This window comes from Leguminivora glycinivorella, chromosome 11 (genome assembly GCF_023078275.1).
Source record: "Leguminivora glycinivorella isolate SPB_JAAS2020 chromosome 11, LegGlyc_1.1, whole genome shotgun sequence".
Lineage (NCBI taxonomy): Eukaryota > Metazoa > Arthropoda > Insecta > Lepidoptera > Tortricidae > Leguminivora > Leguminivora glycinivorella.
The window spans coordinates 5,538,650-5,564,996 of record NC_062981.1 but is presented as its reverse complement, the minus strand read 5'-3'; the positions used below and the strand labels follow the sequence as shown (position 1 = coordinate 5,564,996).

At 37.0% G+C, this 26,347-nt stretch overlaps 3 protein-coding genes across 4 annotated transcripts in view; 2 read left to right on the top strand and 1 right to left on the bottom strand.

Annotated features, from left to right (window-relative positions):
* Positions 1-23,759, bottom strand: part of LOC125231476 (wiskott-Aldrich syndrome protein family member 3-like) — a 44,207-nt gene extending 20,448 nt beyond the window's left edge. The window contains 1 exon segment of the mRNA XM_048136955.1: positions 23,218-23,759. The gene's annotated coding sequence lies outside the window, so the exon portion shown is untranslated.
* Positions 15-13,118, top strand: LOC125231314 (short chain dehydrogenase/reductase dpmpG-like). Its single transcript, XM_048136755.1, has 5 exons — positions 15-378; positions 942-1,178; positions 1,303-1,476; positions 1,868-2,022; positions 12,152-13,118. Exons 1-5 carry the CDS (start codon positions 274-276, stop codon positions 12,288-12,290), a joined length of 810 nt encoding a protein of 269 aa, XP_047992712.1. The 5' UTR covers positions 15-273; the 3' UTR covers positions 12,291-13,118.
* Positions 23,760-24,161: 402 nt separating the features above from the next.
* LOC125231480 (speckle-type POZ protein B-like) lies at positions 24,162-25,537 on the top strand. Of its 2 annotated transcripts, none has more exons than XM_048136963.1 (2): positions 24,162-24,365; positions 24,481-25,537. In XM_048136963.1, the coding sequence occupies exons 1-2, from the start codon at positions 24,279-24,281 to the stop codon at positions 25,471-25,473; spliced, it is 1,080 nt and encodes a 359-aa protein (XP_047992920.1). In that variant the 5' UTR covers positions 24,162-24,278; the 3' UTR covers positions 25,474-25,537. The 2 variants fall into 2 exon arrangements, with proteins under 2 accessions (XP_047992920.1, XP_047992919.1); XM_048136962.1 differs by having other exon boundaries at positions 24,168-24,365; positions 24,478-25,537.
* Positions 25,538-26,347: the final 810 nt, after the last annotated feature.

Below are 26,347 nucleotides of genomic sequence, written 5' to 3'. Positions count from 1 at the left end.
TTGTGTATTAGGGTATTAAAATAAAAAAATAACACGGTTTACTTCCATCTTTATCCATGATAACATATCAAGATCAAGGTACAGATTGCTTCATTCGTGGAGTAGTGTGCTTTGGTTCGTATTGTCATGCTATTAAAGTTTATGCTCGACAAATTTGCGCTTCGACGACAATAGCGCTATTGTAAAGATTAAATAACACGATAGGTACAGTATATAAAAGTTACGTCAAAAGAGATAAATATACATTGGACAAAACACCACACATATCATAACATGGCAGGACTAGCGGAAATTACCGGAAAGACTTGCCTGATCACAGGAGGTGCTTCTGGTTTAGGTGCGTTATACGCTGAAGCTTTCCTGCGTGAAGGAGCTAAGGTATTTAGAAACACGATACATATATCTTAACTTATTACAAATCTTGTGTAAATGCAAAACTTAACAAATAGCAGCACAGAATCCAGAAATTTCATTGCTTCAGTGGAAAGTTAAATTAATGAATGTCAATGTATACAATATATGATATTTCATCACGGTATACAGAACCTAACCTGCAATAAATAAATAAATATTGGGGGACACCTTACACAGATCAACCTAACCCCAACTAAGCAAAGCTTGTACTATGGGTGTTAGGCGGCGATATATTTACTTATATAGATAAATACATACATGTATACATAGAAGAAAGATCTAAAGAAAGATCTATCTATCTATCTATCTATCGAAGACATCCATGACTCAGGAACAAATATCTGTGCTCATCAAACAAATTAATGCCCTTACCAGGATTCGAACCCGGGACCGCGGCTTAGCCTAAACCTAAATATTCAGCGGTTATCAAGCAAAAAAAGAAATCAGTCGTTTATATTAAACATTTATGACATGCAACCACATTTCCTACTCTTTAAACAACTTATGTTCACATTTTGTTAATGTAGCATGTAGCTATACTGGATATAGCAGAGGATAAAGGGAAAGAAACAGCTGCGCAATTGAATAAAACATATCCCGGAAAAGTGGTATTTGTTAAGTGCGACGTCAGCGATGAAGACAGCATTTCAAAAAGTTTCAACCAAGTTGTGGACACAGTCAAACAGTTGGATGTGGTGATCAACAACGCCGGGATTTTAAACGACTCGCATGCTCTTTGGAGAAAATCCTGTGATGTTAACTGGGTAAGATACAAGTTAAACTCATTGATCAACATTTCTCATCTCATTCTTCTTTTGGTGGTCTAAAAGAAAATGGTCCCGATGCTTATATATAGAGTAAAATCACGTGTCTTCTACTTATTTTCAGCAAGGTTTGGTGTCCTTTTCAATGAAAGCCGTCAAGCACATGCGAAAAGATGAAGGTGGGGCAAGCGGGACCATTGTTAACATTGCTTCCGTGGCAGCTCTAATCCCAGTGGGGTCTACCCCCATCTACAATGGGTCCAAAGCTGCAGTGCTACACTTTAGTAAAAGTCTTTCGGTAAGTTCGATTTTTTTTGCGCTTTACGTATCCTGATGATAATTTGGTAGATTTCTTTTGGTAGGTTGAATTCTTTCTTAAAAGAATTCTCGTAGGGGTAAACCTAGTATTTAACGAGTTAATGAGATAAAGAGGTTGATAACACAGACCTAAAAGAAAAATATCAAGGATTACGAAAGAGAAGTACAATGAAGTTACCTAGTCAGTCAAAGGAGTGCTCTGAAAAGTTGGGAACCACTGAGGTAAATTTCAATAAAAAAAATCAATAAATTTGCTCGAATCTCACAAACATCAGGAGGCGATGTCGATAGGCATGTGGGGTGATAAATTTATGATGTTCGAGCATAATAAAATTAATCCTAATAAATTATCTCATGTATTTATTTTCCAGCAACCTCCCTTTCAAGAAACAACTGGAATAAGAGTATTAACCATATGTTTCGGACCAACAGACACGGCTCTCATGACTGAGCTGAATGGAAGAGTATATGATCAAAAAGTTGGTGAAGGTTTTTCGACCGTCATACAAGAGATTATTACCATGGGGTCTCATCCGGAACATCGTATAATTAATGTCAAATCAAAATCATAGATGGCGCTACGTGCCACGATTAGCCATTATGACCTATTTATTCAATAAATTTAAAGGTCTCAAAGGTATTATTTTAGTCTCATGCATTAAGAATATCATTAATTTAATACACAAATCCACACAAACACGAATTCAATGCAATATTTTTCAAAATTCGAATCTAAAATTTATTACACGACTGAATACAACATCAGCAAACTCGCATTGAACGTTATTGAGTCGTCTAAGTATTATTACCTCTCGTCACTAGATGGAGTGACTGTGCATAACGTACGTGATACAATTAGAATAGCCACTTGAGTGCGGGCTAGTCATACGCTCAAAAAACCAGTGTAAGGGCGCTCTCCGGAACCATGATCTTCTTACGCGTCTGGACGGCACATTTTAGACTGGTTACGTAGCCGTATTCAACTCGTGTGCACTCCGTAACCACATGGTTTCGTCATGGGGTCTCATCCGGAACATCGTATAATTAATGTCAAATCAAAATCATAGATGGCGCTGCATGGGGTCTCATCCGGAACATCGTATAATTAATGTCAAATCAAAATCATAGATGGCGCTACGTGCCACGATTAGCCATTATGACCTATTTATTCAATAAATTTAAAGGTCTCAAAGGTATTATTTTAGTCTCATGCATTAAGAATATCATTAATTTAATACACAAATCCACACAAACACGAATTCAATGCAATATTTTTCAAAATTCGAATCTAAAATTTATTACACGACTGAATACAACATCAGCAAACTCGCATTGAACGTTATTGAGTCGTCTAAGTATTATTACCTCTCGTCACTAGATGGAGTGACTGTGCATAACGTACGTGATACAATTAGAATAGCCACTTGAGTGCGGGCTAGTCATACGCTCAAAAAACCAGTGTAAGGGCGCTCTCCGGAACCATGATCTTCTTACGCGTCTGGACGGCACATTTTAGACTGGTTACGTAGCCGTATTCAACTCGTGTGCACTCCGTAACCACATGGTTTCGTTAATGAAACTTATGAATGAATGGCGTTGTTGGTAAAACGAAAAGCAATATGTGAAGCCTGGCGTCCACTAAGCGATTCGTCACTAATGCACGCACTTTCATAACAAATTCAGAAGGCGAATTAACCCTTAAGAGGATACGATACCGAAGCACGAATTCAAATTTGAGATTTTTAGGTCTTTATCGCCGTCGCGCTGACGGGGGTGGAACCCACAGAGAGGCCCTGTGTGCGTGCGCGTGGCGCACGCACACAACCGCGTCCGCCGCCGGCGCAAGTAGCTACTCGCGATCGAGCGCTTTCTATATTTCTCTAGTTTCGGACTTCTGATGCGACCGAGCGGCACCGCCCCCGACTGCGCGATGGCAATAAACACAAAAATCACAAATTTGAATTCGTGCTTGCCTACCTTATCGTGTTAGTTCTTCATTATTAATAAATCATTTTAATTGTTGAATGTTGATTAGAACTGTTATCTGGGACATTTTTATTTTTGTCAAAGTTGTACGTCCACCCGACTTTTTTTGAATTTGGAAATTTTTATGTGGTTTCCACTCAGAATCGTGAGCTCTTTCACTCCTAATAGGAAAAAGAAGTCTCCCAAGTTTTTTCCCATTCCGTTACCATTTTTAGGGTTCCGTAGTCGACTAGGAACCTTTATAGTTTCGCCATGTCTGTCTGTCCGTCCGTCCGTCCGTCCGTCCGTCCGTCCGTCCGCGGATAATCTCAGTAACCGTAAGCACTAGAAAGCTGAAATTTGGTACTAATATGTATATCAATCACGCCAACAAAGTGCAAAAATAAAAAATGGAAAAAAATGTTTTATTAGGGTACCCCCCCCTACATGTAAAGTAGGGGCTGATATTTTTTTTTTTCATTCCAACCTCAACGTGTGATATATTGTTGGATAGGTATTTAAAAATGAATAAGGGTTTACTAAGATCGTTTTCTGATAATGTTAATATTTTCGGAAATAATCGCTCCTAAAGGAAAAAAAAGTGCGTTCCCCCCCCCCCTCTAACTTTTGAACCATATGTTTAAAAATTATGAATAAAATTACAAAAGTAGAACTTTATAAAGACTTTCTAGAAAAATTGTTTTGAACTTGATAGGTTCAGTAGTTTTTGAGAAAAATACGGAAAACTACGGAACCCTACACTGAGCGTGGCCCGACACACTCTTGGCCGGTTTTTTTTTCCTACGTTTTGTATGGCAGTAACGGAATGGAAGGTTTGAAAAATGTATGGATATCTTAAGACATTTTTTTTACTTCCTATCAGGCAGGATCGAAAGACCTTGAGATTCTGAGTATGAATCACGTAAAAAACACCCATGTTACAAAAAAACAGGGGTGAACAACTTTAAAAAAAATGGCTCATCTGGCCGGCATAAGGCCATAACAGATAATAGTAATTATGTGTTGAAATGAAATGAAAATGAAATATTTATTTTTCAAGTAGGCATATTACAATGAACATGTGAACGTCAAGTTTCAGTAAATAACTAATTTCGGTGTTTTTCTCAATTTCATGAGTAAAAATTACTCTAGACAATGAAATAAAACTATGGAAACGTTAATTAATCCGTTTCCATAATTTTATTTCATGAGTAACTATCGCGGTAACCGAAGACAATATTACTCTAGAAAATGTTTTGTCAAATACCTAGCTACATTACCTTTTATTTTTTATATTAAGTACATGTATTTGTTTACTTAATAATATACATTTCCATATTTATACATTGAAATAGATATCATACACGAAAGGAAAAACGACACCGACGACGGTTTTTTTCCCACATTTCTAATTAACTACGCGCCTGCTTTCGAGTGCTTTAAATTTTAATAAACCAACTCATTCTTTGATTGGGGGCTCGGGCCTCTCAAGGTCAGTGCAAATGTGATGCGTAGAATAGGTACTAGTATAGTTAGGTAGGGGCGCGGGGCGCGGGGCTCTTGTTCATTCACATCCGCTTGCATGTGTCGCGGATAGAGCGAGTACGACGTACGTAAGCGGCGAGCACACATACTAACCGCGCGGAGGCCGTTTGCCACCCTGATGTATACCTCTATGTACCTAAATGAATTTATTAGTGTGAGAGACCCTTACGAATAACATTCAAGTTAGTGTCAAGTGATTGACTGCACATGTCAAAACAAAAAACATTAGGAATTGGTCACACACATGTTCAGTAATTATCTTTATTTTAATAACTCGATAACCGTAAGAGTTAAGTTTCTTAGAGACATTAAATTCATTTGATTACGCTCCGTCTTGCGTGAGCGACGGGCGACGCGACGCGACGCGGACGCGACGCGGACGCGACGCGATGCGACGCGATGCGACGGCGATGGCTCAAGGTCATCGCGTATCCATCGCACGAAACTTCGGCACTAGCATTTTGGTGATTAGAATCACAAGATTCGCCGTCTTTCACAATGTGCAAATGGTCTAGCGGGTTTGACTTCTAGGTGGAATCGTTTGCGCCATGAGTGTCGTGAGTTCGAATCTCGGCTCACGCAATCTTTTTGCATTTTTATTTACTTTTTTCTTTTATGTTCTACTAGCTTTTGCCCGCGGCTTCTCTTGAAAGACGGACAAACAAACAGACACACACACACTTTCCAGTTTAATCAGTATGGATTATTTGATTTTGTTTACCTGCTTATTTCTTTCTCTAAGATTCTACTTTCTTATTTTTTTTAAGAACTTTGGGTTTTATACTAACAAGGAAAGTTTTAAGTAGCACACAATAATACTGCATTTTGTTTTTATTAACTTAATGTTTATTTTAATCCATACTAATATTATAAACGGGAAAGTGTGTGTGTGTCTATTTATTTGTCCGTCCTTCACGGCAAAACTGAGCGACGAATTAACGTATACTATTTACTTATAACGAATGCTATTTACTTAATGTTGAAATGAAAAAATCGGCCAAGAGCGTGTCGGGCCACGCTCAGTGTAGGGTTCCGTAGTTTTCCGTATTTTTCTCAAAAACTACTAAACCTATCAAAATCAAAATAATTTTCCTAAAAAGTCTTTATAAAGTTCTACTTTTGTGATTTTTTTCATATTTTTTAAACATATGGTTCAAAAGTTAGAGGGGGGGGGGGGGGGACGCACTTGTTTTTCCTTTAGGAGCGATTATTTCCGAAAATATTAATATTATCAAAAAACGATCTTAGTGAACCCTTATTCATTTTTAAATACCTATCCAACAATATATCACACGTTGGGGTTGGAATAAAAAAAATATCAGCCCCCACTTTACATGTTTACCCTAATAAAACATTTTTTTTCCATTTTTCATTTTTGCACTTTGTTGGCGTGATTGATATACATATTGGTACCAAATTTCAGCTTTCTAGTGCTAACGGTTACTGAGATTATCTGCGGACGGACGGATGGACGGACGGACGGACAGACAGACATGGCGAAACTATAAGGGTTCCTAGTTGACTACGGAACCCTAAAAATGGCAAAGTCACTATAAGCGTGCCGTTCAGGTTTGAGGAGTTTAGGTTCTGGCCATCATCAGCAGTTCCACTGCACCAAATGTCACTGTTCTGGACGAAAGTGCATGCTGTTCTTATTAAAATACCAAAGTCACTATAAGCGTGCCGTTCAGATTTGAGGAGTTCGGTTCTGACCATCATCAGCAATTCCACTGCACCAAATGTCACTGTTCTGGACGAAAGTGCATGCTGTTCTTATAAAAATACCAAAGTCACTATAAGCGTGCCGTTCAGATTTGAAGAGTTCCGTTCTGGCCATCATCAGCAGTTCCACTGCACCAAATGTCACTTTTCCGTACCCAAATGCATGCTGTTCCTTTAAAAACACAAAAATCAGCATATGTATGCCTTTCAGATTCGAGGAGTTCCCTCGATTTCTCCAGGATCCCATCTTCAGAACTGGGTTCTGAGAAAAATGGGACCAATCTGTATGCATATACATTCAATCAAAAAAATTTTTTCAAAATCGGTCCAGAAGCGACGGAGATATCGAGGAACAAACATTAAAAAAAATAAAAAAAAAACATACAGACGACTTGATAACCGTCCTTCTTGAGAGATGAGGCGACGGTTAAAAATAATACCAATAATAATAGGTGCGTGCTATATTTTACTCAGCAGCCGGCGTAGCCGAATGGCAATTGTCGACAGTCGACACCATATGCCGACAGAAATGTACTCTAGCTCTGTCGCGCAAGTACGCAACAGCTATAATTAGAGGTAGATAGATACAACGAAACAAATATTATCGTGAGCACGTGTGCATTCGACTACGCACACTGATGAGCGGACCCAGCGCATACGTACATTGCGCACCACCTGCACGCACACATACAAACCGCGCGGCATACAATCCACTGGTAGGCTATGTCTACAACGCCATCTAGTAATGTCTGACTTTAAACGTGCACATGACGTTGTATGTTTAGTGCGTGAAAGCTAAAACAGATGTCGCAAGATGTTGCAGTTTGATGACTATTTCGACGTAGGATACTGATAAGAGTTTTGTTGGCCACGCGTGGCTACTGGCGCCATCTAGCTCTTTGAGTGTGGATTAAATTTAGTACACAGGTCTAGAATACTTAGGACGGCGCCCATTTTTAGATCGATGCAATAAACACAAAAATCACAAATTTGAATTCGTGCTTGCCTACCTTATCGTGTTAGTTCTTCATTATTAATAAATCATTTTAATTGTTGAATGTTGATTAGAACTGTTATCTGGCACATTTTTATTTTTGTCAAAGTTGTACGTCCACCCGACTTTTTTTGAATTTGGAAATTTTTATGTGGTTTCCACTCAGAATCGTGAGCTCTTTCACTCCTAATAGGAAAAAGAAGTCTCCCAAGTTTTTTCCCATTCCGTTACCATTTTTAGGGTTCCGTAGTCGACTAGGAACCTTTATAGTTTCGCCATGTCTGTCTGTCCGTCCGTCCGTCCGTCCGTCCGTCCGTCCGTCCGTCCGTCCGTCCGCGGATAATCTCAGTAACCGTAAGCACTAGAAAGCTGAAATTTGGTACTAATATGTATATCAATCACGCCAACAAAGTGCAAAAATAAAAAATGCAAAAAAATGTTTTATTAGGGTACCCCCCCCCTACATGTAAAGTAGGGGCTGATATTTTTTTTTTTCATTCCAACCTCAACGTGTGATATATTGTTGGATAGGTATTTAAAAATGAATAAGGGTTTACTAAGATCGTTTTCTGATAATGTTAATATTTTCGGAAATAATCGCTCCTAAAGGAAAAAAAAGTGCGTTCCCCCCCCTCTAACTTTTGAACCATATGTTTAAAAATTATGAATAAAATTACAAAAGTAGAACTTTATAAAGACTTTCTAGAAAAATTGTTTTGAACTTGATAGGTTCAGTAGTTTTTGAGAAAAATACGGAAAACTACGGAACCCTACACTGAGCGTGGCCCGACACACTCTTGGCCGGTTTTTTTTTCCTACGTTTTGTATGGCAGTAACGGAATGGAAGGTTTGAAAAATGTATGGATATCTTAAGACATTTTTTTTACTTCCTATCAGGCAGGATCGAAAGACCTTGAGATTCTGAGTATGAATCACGTAAAAAACACCCATGTTACAAAAAAACAGGGGTGAACAACTTTAAAAAAAATGGCTCATCTGGCCGGCAGCCATAAGGCCATAACAGATAATAGTAATTATGTGTTGAAATGAAATGAAAATGAAATATTTATTTTTCAAGTAGGCATATTACAATGAACATGTGAACGTCAAGTTTCAGTAAATAACTAATTTCGGTGTTTTTCTCAATTTCATGAGTAAAAATTACTCTAGACAATGAAATAAAACTATGGAAACGTTAATTAATCCGTTTCCATAATTTTATTTCATGAGTAACTATCGCGGTAACCGAAGACAATATTACTCTAGAAAATGTTTTGTCAAATACCTAGCTACATTACCTTTTATTTTTTATATTAAGTACATGTATTTGTTTACTTAATAATATACATTTCCATATTTATACATTGAAATAGATATCATACACGAAAGGAAAAACGACACCGACGATGGTTTTTTTCCCACATTTCTAATTAACTACGCGCCTGCTTTCGAGTGCTTTAAATTTTAATAAACCAACTCATTCTTTGATTGGGGGCTCGGGCCTCTCAAGGTCAGTGCAAATGTGATGCGTAGAATAGGTACTAGTATAGGTAGGTAGGGGCGCGGGGCGCGGGGCTCTTGTTCATTCACATCCGCTTGCATGTGTCGCGGATAGAGCGAGTACGACGTACGTAAGCGGCGAGCACACATACTAACCGCGCGGAGGCCGTTTGCCACCCTGATGTATACCTCTATGTACCTAAATGAATTTATTAGTGTGAGAGACCCTTACGAATAACATTCAAGTTAGTGTCAAGTGATTGACTGCACATGTCAAAACAAAAAACATTAGGAATTGGTCACACACATGTTCAGTAATTATCTTTATTTTAATAACTCGATAACCGTAAGAGTTAAGTTTCTTAGAGACATTAAATTCATTTGATCTTCCCTTACGCTCCGTCTTGCGTGAGCGACGGGCGACGCGACGCGACGCGACGCGATGCGACGCGATGCGACGGCGATGGCTCAAGGTCATCGCGTATCCATCGCACGAAACTTCGGCACTAGCATTTTGGTGATTAGAATCACAAGATTCGCCGTCTTTCACAATGTGCAAATGGTCTAGCGGGTTTGACTTCTAGGTGGAATCGTTTGCGCCATGAGTGTCGTGAGTTCGAATCTCGGCTCACGCAATCTTTTTGCATTTTTATTTACTTTTTTCTTTTATGTTCTACTAGCTTTTGCCCGCGGCTTCTCTTGAAAGACGGACAAACAAACAGACACACACACACTTTCCAGTTTAATCAGTATGGATTATTTGATTTTGTTTACCTGCTTATTTCTTTCTCTAAGATTCTACTTTCTTATTTTTTTAAGAACTTTGGGTTTTATACTAACAAGGAAAGTTTTAAGTAGCACACAATAATACTGCATTTTGTTTTTATTAACTTAATGTTTATTTTAATCCATACTAATATTATAAACGGGAAAGTGTGTGTGTGTGTCTATTTATTTGTCCGTCCTTCACGGCAAAACTGAGCGACGAATTAACGTATACTATTTACTTATAACGAATGCTATTTACTTAATGTTGAAATGAAAAAATCGGCCAAGAGCGTGTCGGGCCACGCTCAGTGTAGGGTTCCGTAGTTTTCCGTATTTTTCTCAAAAACTACTAAACCTATCAAAATCAAAATAATTTTCCTAGAAAGTCTTTATAAAGTTCTACTTTTGTGATTTTTTTCATATTTTTTAAACATATGGTTCAAAAGTTAGAGGGGGGGGGGGGACGCACTTGTTTTTCCTTTAGGAGCGATTATTTCCGAAAATATTAATATTATCAAAAAACGATCTTAGTGAACCCTTATTCATTTTTAAATACCTATCCAACAATATATCACACGTTGGGGTTGGAATAAATAAAATATCAGCCCCCACTTTACATGTTTACCCTAATAAAACATTTTTTTCCATTTTTCATTTTTGCACTTTGTTGGCGTGATTGATATACATATTGGTACCAAATTTCAGCTTTCTAGTGCTAACGGTTACTGAGATTATCTGCGGACGGACGGATGGACGGACGGACGGACAGACAGACATGGCGAAACTATAAGGGTTCCTAGTTGACTACGGAACCCTAAAAATGGCAAAGTCACTATAAGCGTGCCGTTCAGGTTTGAGGAGTTTAGGTTCTGGCCATCATCAGCAGTTCCACTGCACCAAATGTCACTGTTCTGGACGAAAGTGCATGCTGTTCTTATTAAAATACCAAAGTCACTATAAGCGTGCCGTTCAGATTTGAGGAGTTCGGTTCTGACCATCATCAGCAATTCCACTGCACCAAATGTCACTGTTCTGGACGAAAGTGCATGCTGTTCTTATAAAAATACCAAAGTCACTATAAGCGTGCCGTTCAGATTTGAAGAGTTCCGTTCTGGCCATCATCAGCAGTTCCACTGCACCAAATGTCACTTTTCCGTACCCAAATGCATGCTGTTCCTTTAAAAACACAAAAATCAGCATATGTATGCCTTTCAGATTCGAGGAGTTCCCTCGATTTCTCCAGGATCCCATCTTCAGAACTGGGTTCTGAGAAAAATGGGACCAATCTGTATGCATATACATTCAATCAAAAAAAAATTTTTCAAAATCGGTCCAGAAGCGACGGAGATATCGAGGAACAAACATTAAAAAAAATAAAAAAAAAACATACAGACGACTTGATAACCGTCCTTCTTGAGAGATGAGGCGACGGTTAAAAATAATACCAATAATAATAGGTGCGTGCTATATTTTACTCAGCAGCCGGCGTAGCCGAATGGCAATTGTCGACAGTCGACACCATATGCCGACAGAAATGTAGTCTAGCTCTGTCGCGCAAGTACGCAACAGCTATAATTAGAGGTAGATAGATACAACGAAACAAATATTATCGTGAGCACGTGTGCATTCGACTACGCACACTGATGAGCGGACCCAGCGCGTACGTACATTGCGCACCACCTGCACGCACACATACAAACCGCGCGGCATACAATCCACTGGTAGGCTATGTCTACAACGCCATCTAGTAATGTCTGACTTTAAACGTGCACATGACGTTGTATGTTTAGTGCGTGAAAGCTAAAACAGATGTCGCAAGATGTTGCAGTTTGATGACTATTTCGACGTAGGATACTGATAAGAGTTTTGTTGGCCACGCGTGGCTACTGGCGCCATCTAGCTCTTTGAGTGTGGATTAAATTTAGTACACAGGTCTAGAATACTTAGGACGGCGCCCATTTTTAGTATGGGGTTAGGTATCTGTACTAGTATTATTTGATCTGTGCTTAAGCTGGCACATGATTGGCGCAACAGTATCTCGCCGTGACACAAATTATAAAAATAATGACTAAACTGATGACATTGATGGCACCAGGACATCGGCCAGTTCACTTATTTATTTTATTAAAAATATTTTTTGATTATGACTGTATTGTTTCAGAGCTGAATCAGCCGTAGCAGCCTTCATGGCAATGTTCAAGAACGGTCCTAACGGCTCCGTGTGGCTGTCAGAGAAGAATCTACCCGTCCAAGACATCACGCCCAAGCTGGAAGCCTATTACAAGTCATTTACTGGTTAAATTATACATTTGCTGTGTTTGCTTTTGCAACTTTTTACAATATGTATATAATAACATGAATAACATATACAATAACTAGGATTTGCCCGCGGCATCGCTCGCGATAGAAAGTGACAAAAAGTAGCCTATGTCACTCTCCATCCCTTCAACTATCGCCACTTAAAAAATCACGACAATTCGTCGCTCCGTTTTGTCGTGAAAGACGGACAAACAAACAGACACATACACTTTCCCATTTATAATATTAGTATGGATTGAGCCTATATACGTCCCACTGCTGGGCACAGGCTTCCTCTCACGCATGAGATGGCTCGGGCTATAGTCCCCACGCCATCGCCAGCCCAATGCGGATTGGCGACTTCTCATTTACCTCTGAATTTCATCGCAGATTTATACAGGTTTCCTCACGATGTTTCCCTTAACCGAAAAGCTAGCTATGGTAAATGTCAAATTACATTTCGTACATAAGTTCCATATAGTATAAGTATAAATATCTGGGCGACCGAGCTTCGCTCGGTTCTATTTTAACAGGGTGTCCACTACCAAATCCAAAAAAAAATCCCTGACTTTTCCCTGACTTTCCATGACCATTTAAGAAAAAATCCCTGACCAAATGTTCTTTCTATGATGATATTTTTACCACTTTTGCTTGGGGTTACAAAAAAAACTTTTTTTTTGTCATAAAAAAAACCCGAAAAAAGCAATTTCCAAGGTTCCGTTCCTCAAAAAGGAAAAACTCTGTCCGTCTGTCACAACCAATTTTTTCTGGAATATATTTGTTTTCTAAAGTACGAAATATTAAAATTTGCGAGGCAGTTCATACTTTTATACCTAGGGTTTATTTTCCTTTATGTTAACTATTAAACTTTAATTTCCGGTCTTATAAAACTAAACATTAACGAAATTATGTTAAAAAAAGTAGTTGGTAGGTATCGCCATTTACTTTTGGCTATACTAGTGCCGGCCCGTGCACTTTCAATCAGGGACATCAGAGTAGAGCGAGTTTGAGTTTCGGCGCCCTTGGATAATCCATGCAAAAAAAAATCGCGAGCGCAGCGAGCGCGAAAATTTTTCCCCTTTTATACGTCCCTGGGGTTGATAGTAGTTATTATGTACATAACATAGCAAACAAAATGGAGTACCTAATACCTATTCTATCAGAGCAGAGTCAGGAAAGTAGGCTTGAAATGAAAACGAGATTTCGAGCGTATAGTGAGCGCGAAGTATTGACTAAGGGCCAGTGGCATCAACTACATTTGACAGACACATCATCGTCACGCAGCAGATGTCTATGGAACTTCCCATACAATAAAATTTAACGGTGACAGACGGTTTGATGCAACCGACCCTAAGTAACATAACAAAAAATAAAACCGCCTTCAAAAATAAGCGCGTTACAAAACACGGAGAAACTAAAAAGCCAAAAATAATAAACCTTTCAATTCAGATTTCTTATCGTATTGCAATAAGCTAAACATCCAAATTATAAACAAATCAATTCTTTTTGTAGTCGGTACCAGACCTGTTCGTCGCCTTGCTATTGCCTGTTTGCCCCACCCAATCATACACAGGCTGGTACCGACTCCAAAAAGAATTGATTTGTTTATAATTTGGATGTTTAGCTTATTGCAATACGATAAGAAATCTGAATTGAAAGGTTTATTATTTTTGGCTTTTTAGTTTCTCCGTGTTTTGTAACGCGCTTATTTTTGAAGGCGGTTTTATTTTTTGTTAAAAAGTTTATTTATTTGTTGATTTTTAGTGGTTCCTAGTGATATTATATGTATCAGTCCGAATACATGTACAGTAGTGAAAGAATTATCCTTTAACTCCTAACCATTGAGGAGTTGACCTACCATCATCAGCTCAGTTGATTTTTAGTGGTTCCTAGTGATATTATATGTATCAGTCCGAATACATGTACAGTAGTGAAAGAATTATCCTTTAACTCCTAACCATTGAGGAGTTGACCTTCCATCATCAACTCAGCCACATAAAATTATTACCATCAGACGTAAATACTGGTGTACCTTTGAAAAATAGACTAAAAACATTACATGTGCCTATAACATTTGAAGAGTTCCCTCGATTTCTCCAGGATCCCATCATCAGACCCTGACTTGGTGCCAATGGGACCATCTCGGGGTTATACCGGTTCGATCAAAAAAAAAATTTTGAAAATCGGTCCACGATTCTCGGAGATATCGAGTAACATACATACAAAAAAAAAAAAAAACATTCAGTCGAATTGAGAACCTCCTCCTTTTTTGAAGTCGGTTAAAAAATATATTACCTATGTAGACATATTAAATGCGAGCAAAGCGAGCGCGAAATTTTTTTTCTGTTGTCAGCGTCGGGATGCCCATTTAGGTGTTTTGCCACTACATGCCTTGCTTCATGGCCACGCTTATAGTTGCAGTTGTACAAGGCAAAAAAACGAAGAATATGGCTTTTGCTGAACCAAAGATTTCCTTTGGTAGGCCAATCCTACCAAAGGAAATCTTTGGTTCAGTCCTTTTCAGGTCCTTAGGGCCCAAGAATGGATTTTCGAAGTGGGGCCACCGTGATTTTTGATGTTAGTTTTTTGAGGTTTTGGTAGCTTCTGCTCTGGAGGAAAATAGGGTCTCAATCTATATAGTGGTATTCGTTATGCTACTATTCCAAGTTGGTACCATATTTGTATGACTTAAGAATGTCAAATACATTATAGGACCCATATGTGCACGAGGAAGATGTTAGACTTCGTAAAATAAAAAAATAAGTAAAGATTACAGTACCTATTTATTTAAAAAAATCTAACACAAAAAAATCCGAAAAATTGGCACGATGGTTCCTAGGATCCTAGCCCTCGTCTTCAAATAACTCTAAATTCAATTCTATACCATCTTCGATGAATGCTTCGCGGTCCATTACACTGTAACAAAAAATAAAACAATGATTATCCAAAAAAGTTGAAACAAACCAGCAAGCAAACTAAAAGTGACAGTTATTCAAACACTAATATACCTAGAATTATCACAGTTGCCATTACTGGTCTTGCATAGGAGTGTGCATGGCATTCCTTCTCGTCTACAAGAACAACGGCCTCTACAGCTGTTCTTACATCCACATTTTACCAGCTCTCATATGGACAACCCAGCACATTATCTGGGATGCGGCGCGAGAGTTGGTAAAATGTGGATGTAAGAACAGATGTAGAGGCCGTTGTTCTTGTAGACGAAAAAGAATGCCGTGCACACTCCTATGCAGGACCTGTAATGGCAACTGCGATAATTCTAGGTATATTAGTGTTTGAATAACTCTCGCTTTTAGTTTTCTTGCTGGTTTGTTTCAACTTTTTTGGATAATCATTGTTTTATTTTTTGTTACAGTGTAATGGACCGCGAAGCACTCATCGAAGATGATATAGAATAGGATTTAGAGGTATTGGAAGACGAGGGCTAGGATCCTAGGAACCATCGTGCCAATTTTTTGGATTTTTTTGTCTTAGATTTTTTTTAATAAATATGTACTGTAATCTTTACTTATTTTTTTTATTTTACGTAGTTTAACATCTTCCTCGTGCACATATGAGTCCTATAATGTATTTGACATCCTTAAGTCATACAAATATGGTACCAAACTTGGAATAGTAGCATAATGAATACCTCTTTATAGATTGAGACCCTATTTTCCTCCAGAGCAGAAGCTACCAAAACCTCAAAAAACTAACATCAAAAATCACGGTGGCCCCACTTCGAAAATCCATCCTTGGGCCCTAAGGACCAATCCTACCAAAGGAAATCTTTGGTTCAGCAATAGCCGTATAATTTACCCTACAGACGCAACTATTATTATCAAAGCTTATGACAAATACAAAATTGCGCCTCTATGTGACATTTTGGGCCATTGGCTTTATGAGGAACTCCGCTTTGGATTGTCGGATCGGATAGATACTTAGAATTTGGACAGCGACGTAACTTTGTCTTTGTCGTTTTCATATCGCCCTAGCAAAAGCATCTACCATAATTATGAATGTCATTGTGGTGCAACTTTCCAGTTAATCTGAATCACAATTACTGAATTTATACCCGACCCCCCTCGCCATTTTGGAAAAAAATTGCACTGAATAGAATAGAATATAATTTATTTCAGTATAAAAACACAGTTATACAATGCATACACAATGAGATGGAAAAAAAAAGAAGACTTATAACTAACATGTACACTGTAGGTAATTACACTGAAAAAGGTGAACACTCAGCATAATGCCCGGTCCTACTGGAGTAGCACTGAAAAAATACTGGATTTTTCGGCATTTACGATTTTGGGTCGGATAAATTAAGGGCATGAAGATATCCCTCATTAGCAATCACTGGGATGGAGGCCAGGCGGTACTATATTTATCATAAAAAGTCTAAAGAGACAATTCTAAGTTGCCTTAAAATCACTACAGGGAATCCATCTTTGATGTTATGGATGTGGCCAACCCAAGAAATCATATTATTTTTTCAATACTTTGTTTTTTTTTCTTGGTGCCAAATTTTTCCCTGACTTTCCATGACCACTATGAGCTTCCCTGACTTTTCCCTGACTTTCCCTGACTTTCCAGAAAGTGGACACCCTGTTTAATATATCACGTTTTTAGATAAAAAAAAAAAACTCTTATAAATACAAAAACAAAAAAAAGACAAAACAAAAACTTAATAATCTGGCCGGGATTCGAAAACCTGACACCTACGATCTATCTGCGTACATTAGACCGACCTCGTACGACTGAGCTAAGCGGAATCGATGCGCGCGCGGCGAAATTAACGACCATATTTTACGTTTACTAACGCGAAAGAAAAACTCATGAAAACTCGAAAATTCGAGTTTTCCGGGATCTAAGGCTACGCTAGATCGAATTTTCACCCACGAAAACCCTCACATAACAAATTTCAGCGAAATCGTTAGAGCGGTTTCCGAGATCGTCGGTATATATGTATAAATAAATATACAAGAATTGCTCGTTTAAAAGTATAAGATATGTAAAATTTAAAATTACTTTAAGAAAAATAAAGCTCTTCAAACCTAAGTTACTTATCCATTAGTGTTTTCCTAATCAACCTTCATATTTCATGAGAGTTTTAAACCTTAATGCAAGGCAAGACATAGGCAGAAGATACCAGGTATAGTCTGTCCGACGGTTTAAGAGCTAAAAGCCATAAAACTTGTTACAATGGCATACAATGGTTAACAATAGATGAATAATTAGCTTATCTTTATGGCTTTTGGCTCTTACACCGCCGGACGAACTATAAACGATTTTTTTATACTATACGCATACGGGCCGCCTGATGGTAAGCAGTCACCGTAGCATAGTCTAAGGAAGCCTGCAACTCCAGAAGTGTTAACTGCATTCCCGACCCTTTTAAAGACCTGTAACATTCTCTATTTAATTACTGCGGTAGTCGAAAGTTGCTTAGCGATATTCTTCCCACATGCGATAAATACCTAATCGTCGCTCGTCAAAACAATCTAAACATTTACCAACATGTACCAGAGACTTCCATTCTTAATCAATAATATCGTTTATACTATAAGGGACAATTATGATTCCAACAGCACAGATCGGAATAGACAAGACGATAGAAAATAAAACTAGTCAATAGAGAAAATTCCTATGCAGAAAGTAAACAACAATATGGCTAGACTAGGCGACATTTAAGAAAGAAACTTGGTTGATTTCAAGAAATACTTCCGGTTTTGCTTAGGTGCATTATGCTTTCCTAAGCGAAAGCTGATATCCGATTGGAAATTAAACTTCAATTCACAAATTTAATGAGAACAACCAAAACGTATGAGATGAGAACTGATGAACAAGAATAACTCATCATTTATTTATTTATTGACGAAACAGTATCTCGTCGCGCCATAGTTCAGTTTCACACGTCTCCTGATGAGTGATGACATAAGGACGGGGTAATCTATCTCCCGGCGAGATAATCTCGCGAAAATCATGTGTTAGGCCTATAGCCCTGTTGTACTGTCTTGAAGTCACTATGCTAAAGGAATTATTAATAGCAGCGTTTCATATACTTTATCTAATCGGAAGTTTTTATTTAGGTATAGGTATTTATCTAATCGAAGTTTACGTGTACAAATACAATTGTTAGGCATGAAGATGCCTTATCAAAACACGCACTTTAATATAGTACGTATATCAGGATATTCAGGATTATTTATATATATTCAGGATACGTACGAAAAATCTGAAAAAATATTCTTACCGCCCCTATATTACGAATGGAATGGTCTTCAGCTTCATGGGTTAGGCATTGTCATCGTCTCATTATTTACACGGGAGCGACTATATTTTTCATCACACTCGCACACTAAATGTGATTTTGCACGCAGGCGGAGCGTGAGTTATAGAAAAATCGTTCTCCCAAGGGAGTTATGAAATTTCTAGTACCATATTTAACTTTTTTTATCTTTTTACACATTTTTATATTGCAAGTGTGATGAAAAACATTGTGTGTAACTCGGGAAGTATGAATATTACAAACTCGAATCTTTAAATCGCTCCGGCAAGCCGTCGCGATTTAACTTACTCTCGTTAGTAATGTTCAAGTTCCTCCCCTTGTTGCACAATGTACTATTGTTCGTTTCTATCGCCCGTTCGTTTCTATCGATAGCTCATCGCTTATCCGCTTTTGGTGGGACCAGTGCCTTAGGTTAGTGTTTGGTGCTGATTTACGACAAGGTCTAGAAGAGTCAGATTATCTCGTTTACACATACAAAGATCTAGTGTATTATTATTAGCTAATCTTTGACCTGTCTCCGATCGCTATCACTTTAAAAGAATGTCATTTAAATAATAACAATAAGACGGGGAAGTAGTAAAGTTTCATTTCCATATTATTTTAACGTAATCTGCTCGTGCTGCAATAGTGTATGCGTCTATATCCGGCGATGCACGCCTAAATGTAAATGAGCGAACGTGGCACCAATATAGCACATAATAATATTCATAATCGTGTAATAATGGTCCGATTAGTATGCAAAGTCAGGTCTAAGCGCCTGTCAACATAGGCGTTTTACGCTGGAGGTACGGCGCGGCAGCGATTCCGTATTACGAACGAATTGAAGAATGCATTTCCTCTGCAGTCACGGGGTGTTAATTTTGTGTGAAACTGTCGAACTAGAGATACGCCAGTGTGCACAAGCTCTTAGTCTTACGAAGATGTACCTAAACTTATTTTTACTAGCGCGTGCCCAGCGCCCCTAAGTTGGAAAGTCTGTTCTGTAAAAATATGCACCTGACATTCACATTCCTTGGTCGTATCGATTAGGTAGGGAATGCAAATTCAACACGTTTTATATGATTGGGGTTGTGGCTTGTTGCCTGTCTTGTAGGGGTAGTCCCCTATATTTTATAGTAGGTAGGTAAAACAATAACAGTTTATGGGTTTTACCGAGCGGAAGCTTGTGTTGTTGATAAAACGCAGTCTCTAGTGAGTTCAGTATAAAGGCCGCCATCAGGTTGCTATAGGCAATGCATAAAGACTATTAATAATACCTGTTCATACAAGATCATAAAGTATATGTACCTGAACCTTGATACAGTCAAAGATAAGTTTGCATTTCAAGTGCAGACATCAAAACTTGACATTCAAATGTTTGCAGTTGCACTAAACTTTTGGAAAAAAGTGAGATACATACATATACATATTATACATACATATTAATTAATCATATATTCCTCTAAATATTATAAAATGATCTGTTACAAAACAGTGCACTTATAAATTTTTAAGAACTTTAGGGTCAAATTATAAATTATGCATATACATATACACGGTGCTTCCGTTATCACTCAAAACCTCAGACACCCCAACAGATTTTTTTTTTTAAACTTATCTAGAGTATTCATTTTTTAATCTGATGTTTCTTTATTTTTTAAATTGAATGTTTAAATTTCTGTACAGCTCTACTCGACTTTTAACTCTACACTCAAAAAAATAATTGCTAGCTACAGTAGCTACCATCAAAAACCTTAAAACTACTTATTTGTGTACGTTACTGCAACAGCATAAGGTTTACCATATGTCACTGTAAAACACTTTAAAGCTTTGTCACAGCAAACTTCAAATTGGACAGGTAATCTCAGTAAGCAAATTTAAACCCAACATTTAAAATAACAAGGTTGTAATTAGGTACGAATTCAATTTGTTATGACTTATGACTTATTAGAGGTAAACATTAAAATTAAACTGACAAACAACGTCAAACTTGTAGCGGAAAAAAATAATCATCCAAGTAACCAGCCAAGATGAATACCCCTAAATACTGAAAAAGGTATACAACCTCTAGCAATGCGATATGCACAATGTTGTATTACGAATTTGTAGAATGGCCACGTAAAAAATAACTAATAATACAAATAAAATAAAAAATTACCCCCATCAAGATGTACCTCAATCGATTCTGAACAAACGGTTTTCAGGTTTTTAGCGTTAAGTGAAACACGGTGTATATAATAAGACTAATTAGATGAGTTCTAGATAAAGTGGCATGATATTACATAATGCCTTAGATATGTTAATATTCAAATGAGAGAAAAAGTCACAACTATTAGAATCACATTAAAATTGCAAATCTGAATTTTATGTAAGATTAACTTTCATATATCTGCATATCTAAAAGTGTGTCACTAATATTATTTACACTTATATAGATTCCACCTGGAAAGTTCATTCTGAATCTACAAGGGCAGGGTATATTTTGATAGCAGGTCAGAGGGCAGCTACCAGATCCTGTGCTGCTACACAAAAACGGTCTTAGTAGACCTTCCATCTATTTCAAATTTATGAAGATTTGTGTTAACAGATTTTGGAAAAAACATAGTAATACAGGGTGCGAAAGAGGTCACAACTTTATTTTTTGATGCCAAACAATCCCATTCCTATCAAGGATCAAAAGTTTGTATGGAACCAAAAAAAATTTTCCAGCAGCAGAAAATCCACAAATCGAGAAAAACTTCCCATACAATTTGTATGAAATGAACATGTTACAATTTTCTTATACCATATTCTTAAATCCAAACGCAGGCTTTGTCAGCTGAATACAAACTCCGCTATTAGCTATAAGCTTCGTCAAAAAGTAAAACAATGGAAAATCCGCAACATGCATCGAAAAAAAACTGAACCTAAAACCTACTAAACATCATTAAAAAAACACACACACACACCTACAACTCAAAAACACCCTGCAAGTGATTGAATAACATACTATATTGTATTCTTCTTTAAGTAAATATTCTTTAATAAATGTCTTTAAACCGATTGTAACTTCATAAATGGACTTATTTTTGTAAAAAAAAATATTATTGATGGATAGTTATTTATTTCAAAATCTTTTGAGTAACTTCCTCTCATGATAAAACCAGATATGATACATTGGAATAATCACTAATTGAAACATTATTTCATAATTTTTATTTTCATTTAAAAAAGGGTTAACATGATATTTGTATTTACATAAAATTGTGTGTCCTTACTGTTTAAATTTTTAGCACAGTCAAATATATCAGAGCTGCCAAAGCTCTCACAAATATTTGAACACTCCTCTATTGTTAAGATGTTTTGAGTGCTTGTTCTGATATTTGTAAGAGCTCTGGCAGCTTCGATATATCTTACGGAAAATGTACCTACTCTTAAAGTATTTACGTAATGCAGTGTGATTTAACTGTTCTACTAATATCTGCTACTGAGTAATGATATCAATCTTCATTGAATACTTTCAGGGTTTTGACTATTTGCCTTTTAACAATTCCGACTGAACAAGTTTATACCATGATGTTATTTTATTACTTTTAGTTCAGTTTAACTATTATCCGTTATATTGAATGCAAGGTAACCGTTCTTGAAGCAATGACTCGCCTTAACTAGTTCATGGTAAACCTGTTAACTATTTTCAATTATTCTTTACTCTTTATGTAGAAATCATGTATTTAGATAACAATGGCTTATTAGATTGTCCTATACATCATCATCATCCTCCTTGCAATATCCCGGCTTTTGCCGTGGTTCATGGAAGCCTGGGGTTTGCTGTGACAAGTAATCCCAAGATTTGGTGTAGGCACTCGTTTTTACGAAAGCAACTGCTATCACCTTCCAACCCAATTGTCCTATACAATATACATATAATATAATACAAAGTAGATACTGGTTTAAATACTGCATATAATGTTTTGTCACATTTAAAACAAATTAAAATTAGATGCTTAAAAACAAGTAAAAGCAGATTATTTTTTAGTAATAATAAATAGATTAAATAAAAAATACAAAAAAAATGCAAATTATTGAGTGATATGATAATTTAAATTACAATGGTGTAATCTATTGACTCTTGTTTAATGAGATTTGTAACATTAGCTTCTAACATAAACAAGGAGCCCTCCCAGGGACTGACTAGACATTACATTTTTAGTCAAGCAGATGATGCTTACTTGATCAAATTCCACCAACACACATTTTAAATAATTTGGTTTTATATTGTTATTGTTTACGTTATTAAACTACGCACAGAAACAACAGTATGACACAGAAACAATTCTCTGAATTAAAAGTAGTGATAGATTACTATCATAGAAATTCAGTAAGAATAATAATTGAACCTTATTCGCAATTCACGATCTTCTACTAAATTACTCTAAGATAAAGAATGACTAAATTAATGAACACATCGCCTAAAGGCGTGGTGACAATTTAGCGATGATAAACCTACACACATCATAACGCCCATTTTGCCGAGAAGTTAATTCGTTCAATATAGCTGCGGTCAAGTAACTGGACCGCTCAGTATCCTTGATTGAAGAATATGCTAACCGGCCAATACAAGTGACTAAGCCGAAGAAGCAAAAATATCTTATAAGGCTTGAAATTTTGAAGGAAGTACTCACCCTTTTCACTCGAGGAAGTCAATAATTACTTGGCGCAATTTGCGCAAAAGTCTCTCGCGCTCCAAGTGTTAACTGCCGAACAAACACAAAACACAGTGATCGGAACACTTTTTATATAAATGCCAGCTATTCAATAATTTTTACGCTAAAACCGCCGCCTAGCCGTGCCACAAAACGAAAATGGCAGCGTCGAATTAAAAAAAAAAACACATGTAGTTCCAAAACTTGCCACCGGCGCAGCTGACAATTTTATTTGCTGACATGGCTGAAATTCAAAAATATAAAAACACTTGTGAGACTTTAAATTAAGTTTTTGTTGAAATAACGAACTTATTAAGTTATTTTAGTTGTGTAAATTAGAATCTTACACGATATACACTACACTACATGACATCGGATCACCCAGTATTTTGCCTTTCTCTTAACTACATGAGAAATCCCCTCTTAAATTTCTAAACTTTTTGGTCCTGTGCCGATCTTCTGGTTAATTTTAACAAAAATACATGATTATTACGTACTTACGTACTAATTTAGCGTGCAATAAATGCCTTTTGCAAGTAGAGATTAAAATAAAAAATGGACTTTTATAATGTTATTTTTACAATTTTTTATCCCATGCAAAAATTATATAAAAAAAAGTTTCCAAAAGAAAAATATAGCTTTCAACTGTCAACTTAGAAATGGTCAAAGTATGGAGGGTCAAAGGTCAAACAAACCTTAGACAAATGTTCAGAATCTTTAATAAAATATAAGTGAAATACAATAACAATTGATGTGGTTCAGTATTTTACGTCATAAATCTTACTCTTACACAGCTGTCTTACAAATAATATTGGTAAACTATATGATTATAAATAAATCTGATGATAAAATGTGAAGAATATTGAATCGTTTTTACTATTTTGAGTAATTGAGTTTTGGTATTTAGGCGGTCGCGCAAATGACGTAAGTTTGACAACTAAACACCGTTTTGTTTTCCTGTATTTACTGTATTGCGATTTGCTATATCTACAACCTATCGATCTTCATCTATCTGGTATTCTCAAATTACTTAAAAAATAATGAATACACCCACTAATCCCACTACATCTAAGGCAAATAAGAAAAGCACGGTCGAAATTATGGACGAAGATACCATGGATACTACGGTAAGTAATGAGTTTTCACTATAGGGACTATAGGGTAATCCCATGATGAATCATATCATAATTATAAATATTCTTATGCAATAAGTGTATCAACCTTATTTTTATTATTCAGCAGGAGGATGCCGATGTTGTTTGCTGGCGGAACCGAACCTGCCAGACCCGAAACGCGAAATGGCTGTCCCTAGACAAGATATATGAAAAATTACACCGTCCAAACTTTTACGAAGTCGGCAACACATATATCAACGACGTACTTGAATACATGTTTACGGTAAAAGTTGAGAATGTCGGCACCATATTCCTACTGCACCTATTTGTTGGTAGTACTCATGAAGCATCATTCAAAATCACAGTCAATGAAGGCAATGACTTGAAACTAGACCGAAAGAATGGCAAGGCATTTCTTTCCTCAATCTCTAAAGAGCACAGGTTTGACAATTCACCAGAAGGATCAGTGAACTATGTAACTACTTACAGCTTCTCAGAGCAAGATGTTGATTTGCTTAAGGATAAGAGATTGTACATTGCAATGGCTTACTTAGAAGGCAAAGGGATCAACCAAGAAATAATTGATAATGTGAAAGCTAGCCACGATTTTGGAGCACTCCTATCAAAATCCATTGGGTGTGATTTTACAATAAGATCATTGGATGGAGAAACATTCAAAGTTCACAAAGCCATGTTAGTTGTGCACAGTGAAGTTTTCAAAGCTATGCTGAAAGAAGATACAGCAGAGAGTCAGAACAACTTTGTCACTTTAGATGTAGCGAAAGAGGACCTGCAATGCATTTTAGAATTTATTTACACTGGCACTGTATCGGATTTGGAGAATAGCAATTGGTTTAATTTATTGATGTACGCAGATAAATATGATCTAAAAGGTCTGCGAGACTTATCTGAGCATGCTTTAGCTCAGCAACTAACCATAGATAATGTCTTAGAGGTACTGATTGTTGCCGACATGTCTAACTCGGAAGATTTGAAAACAGCAGCACTAAAGTTTATCAAGAAGAATCCAACTGCACTTCAAACTAGCACTTTTAAAGAAATTAAAAATGTGAGTTTGATGGGAGAGCTCTGCAAGGCTTGTGCCTTTGCAGTGAATTGAATTGTTTTGGAATCATGTTTATATTTTAAGCTGATAAGCTGTGATTATTATAGTGTAATGTAAGCATCTGTAGTTTAAGTTTATAATTATATACGAGGTGCGGTCCAAATGTCTCCGGCCCGAAAAATATGGCGGAAGAGTTTAAAAAAAGTATGGATATCATTGTGTTCGTCATTTATTCCACTTTTTTGGTGTATAGTTTCTTTAGGTGTCTGTTGGCTGTAGGTTTTTTTACGGTGTTTAGTGCTAGGTTAGTGCCCAAACTTTTATCGTGCTTACAGCGAGATGAGTGAAAAACCGTGAGTTCATGAAACTTGAGACCAGCATAGACACCGCGTAGCGAGTTTTTTGAATGCAATTGCTACTGTAGATGAAACCATGGTTATGTAAGACGATACTCTGTACAAAAGAAAATTAATGGAGTGACAACGTCATGGTGAAAAGGCACCTAGAACAACCTCTGTCACAAAATGCACGAAAAAAGATAAAGGCTACGGTATTCTAGGGTTGTCACGAAATTCTAACGATTTACATAAAAGAAGGGTAGACTACGGTAAATAGCAGATGCTACGCAATATTTTTTGTGCAATTAGGATAGCAGATTATGCAGAATAGTCTTTAAAAACTTAGCAGAGGCACAAGGGCATCTCCGCGACAATTTCCCCGTTCACGCTGCTTCACTTTACAAGGTTGCTTTGACGAAATGTGTCTTCAAAAATATTCGGCACCTACCTTATATTCGAGACGTGACCCCAAGTGATTATTATTTGTTCTAAAAACTTAAGGTAGACTGAAGTAGAAAAAAAAATCTTCGTTTTACGAAGTGACCCGTGCGGTTTAGGGCGATTTTGAGGACAAAAATCTTTATTATTTT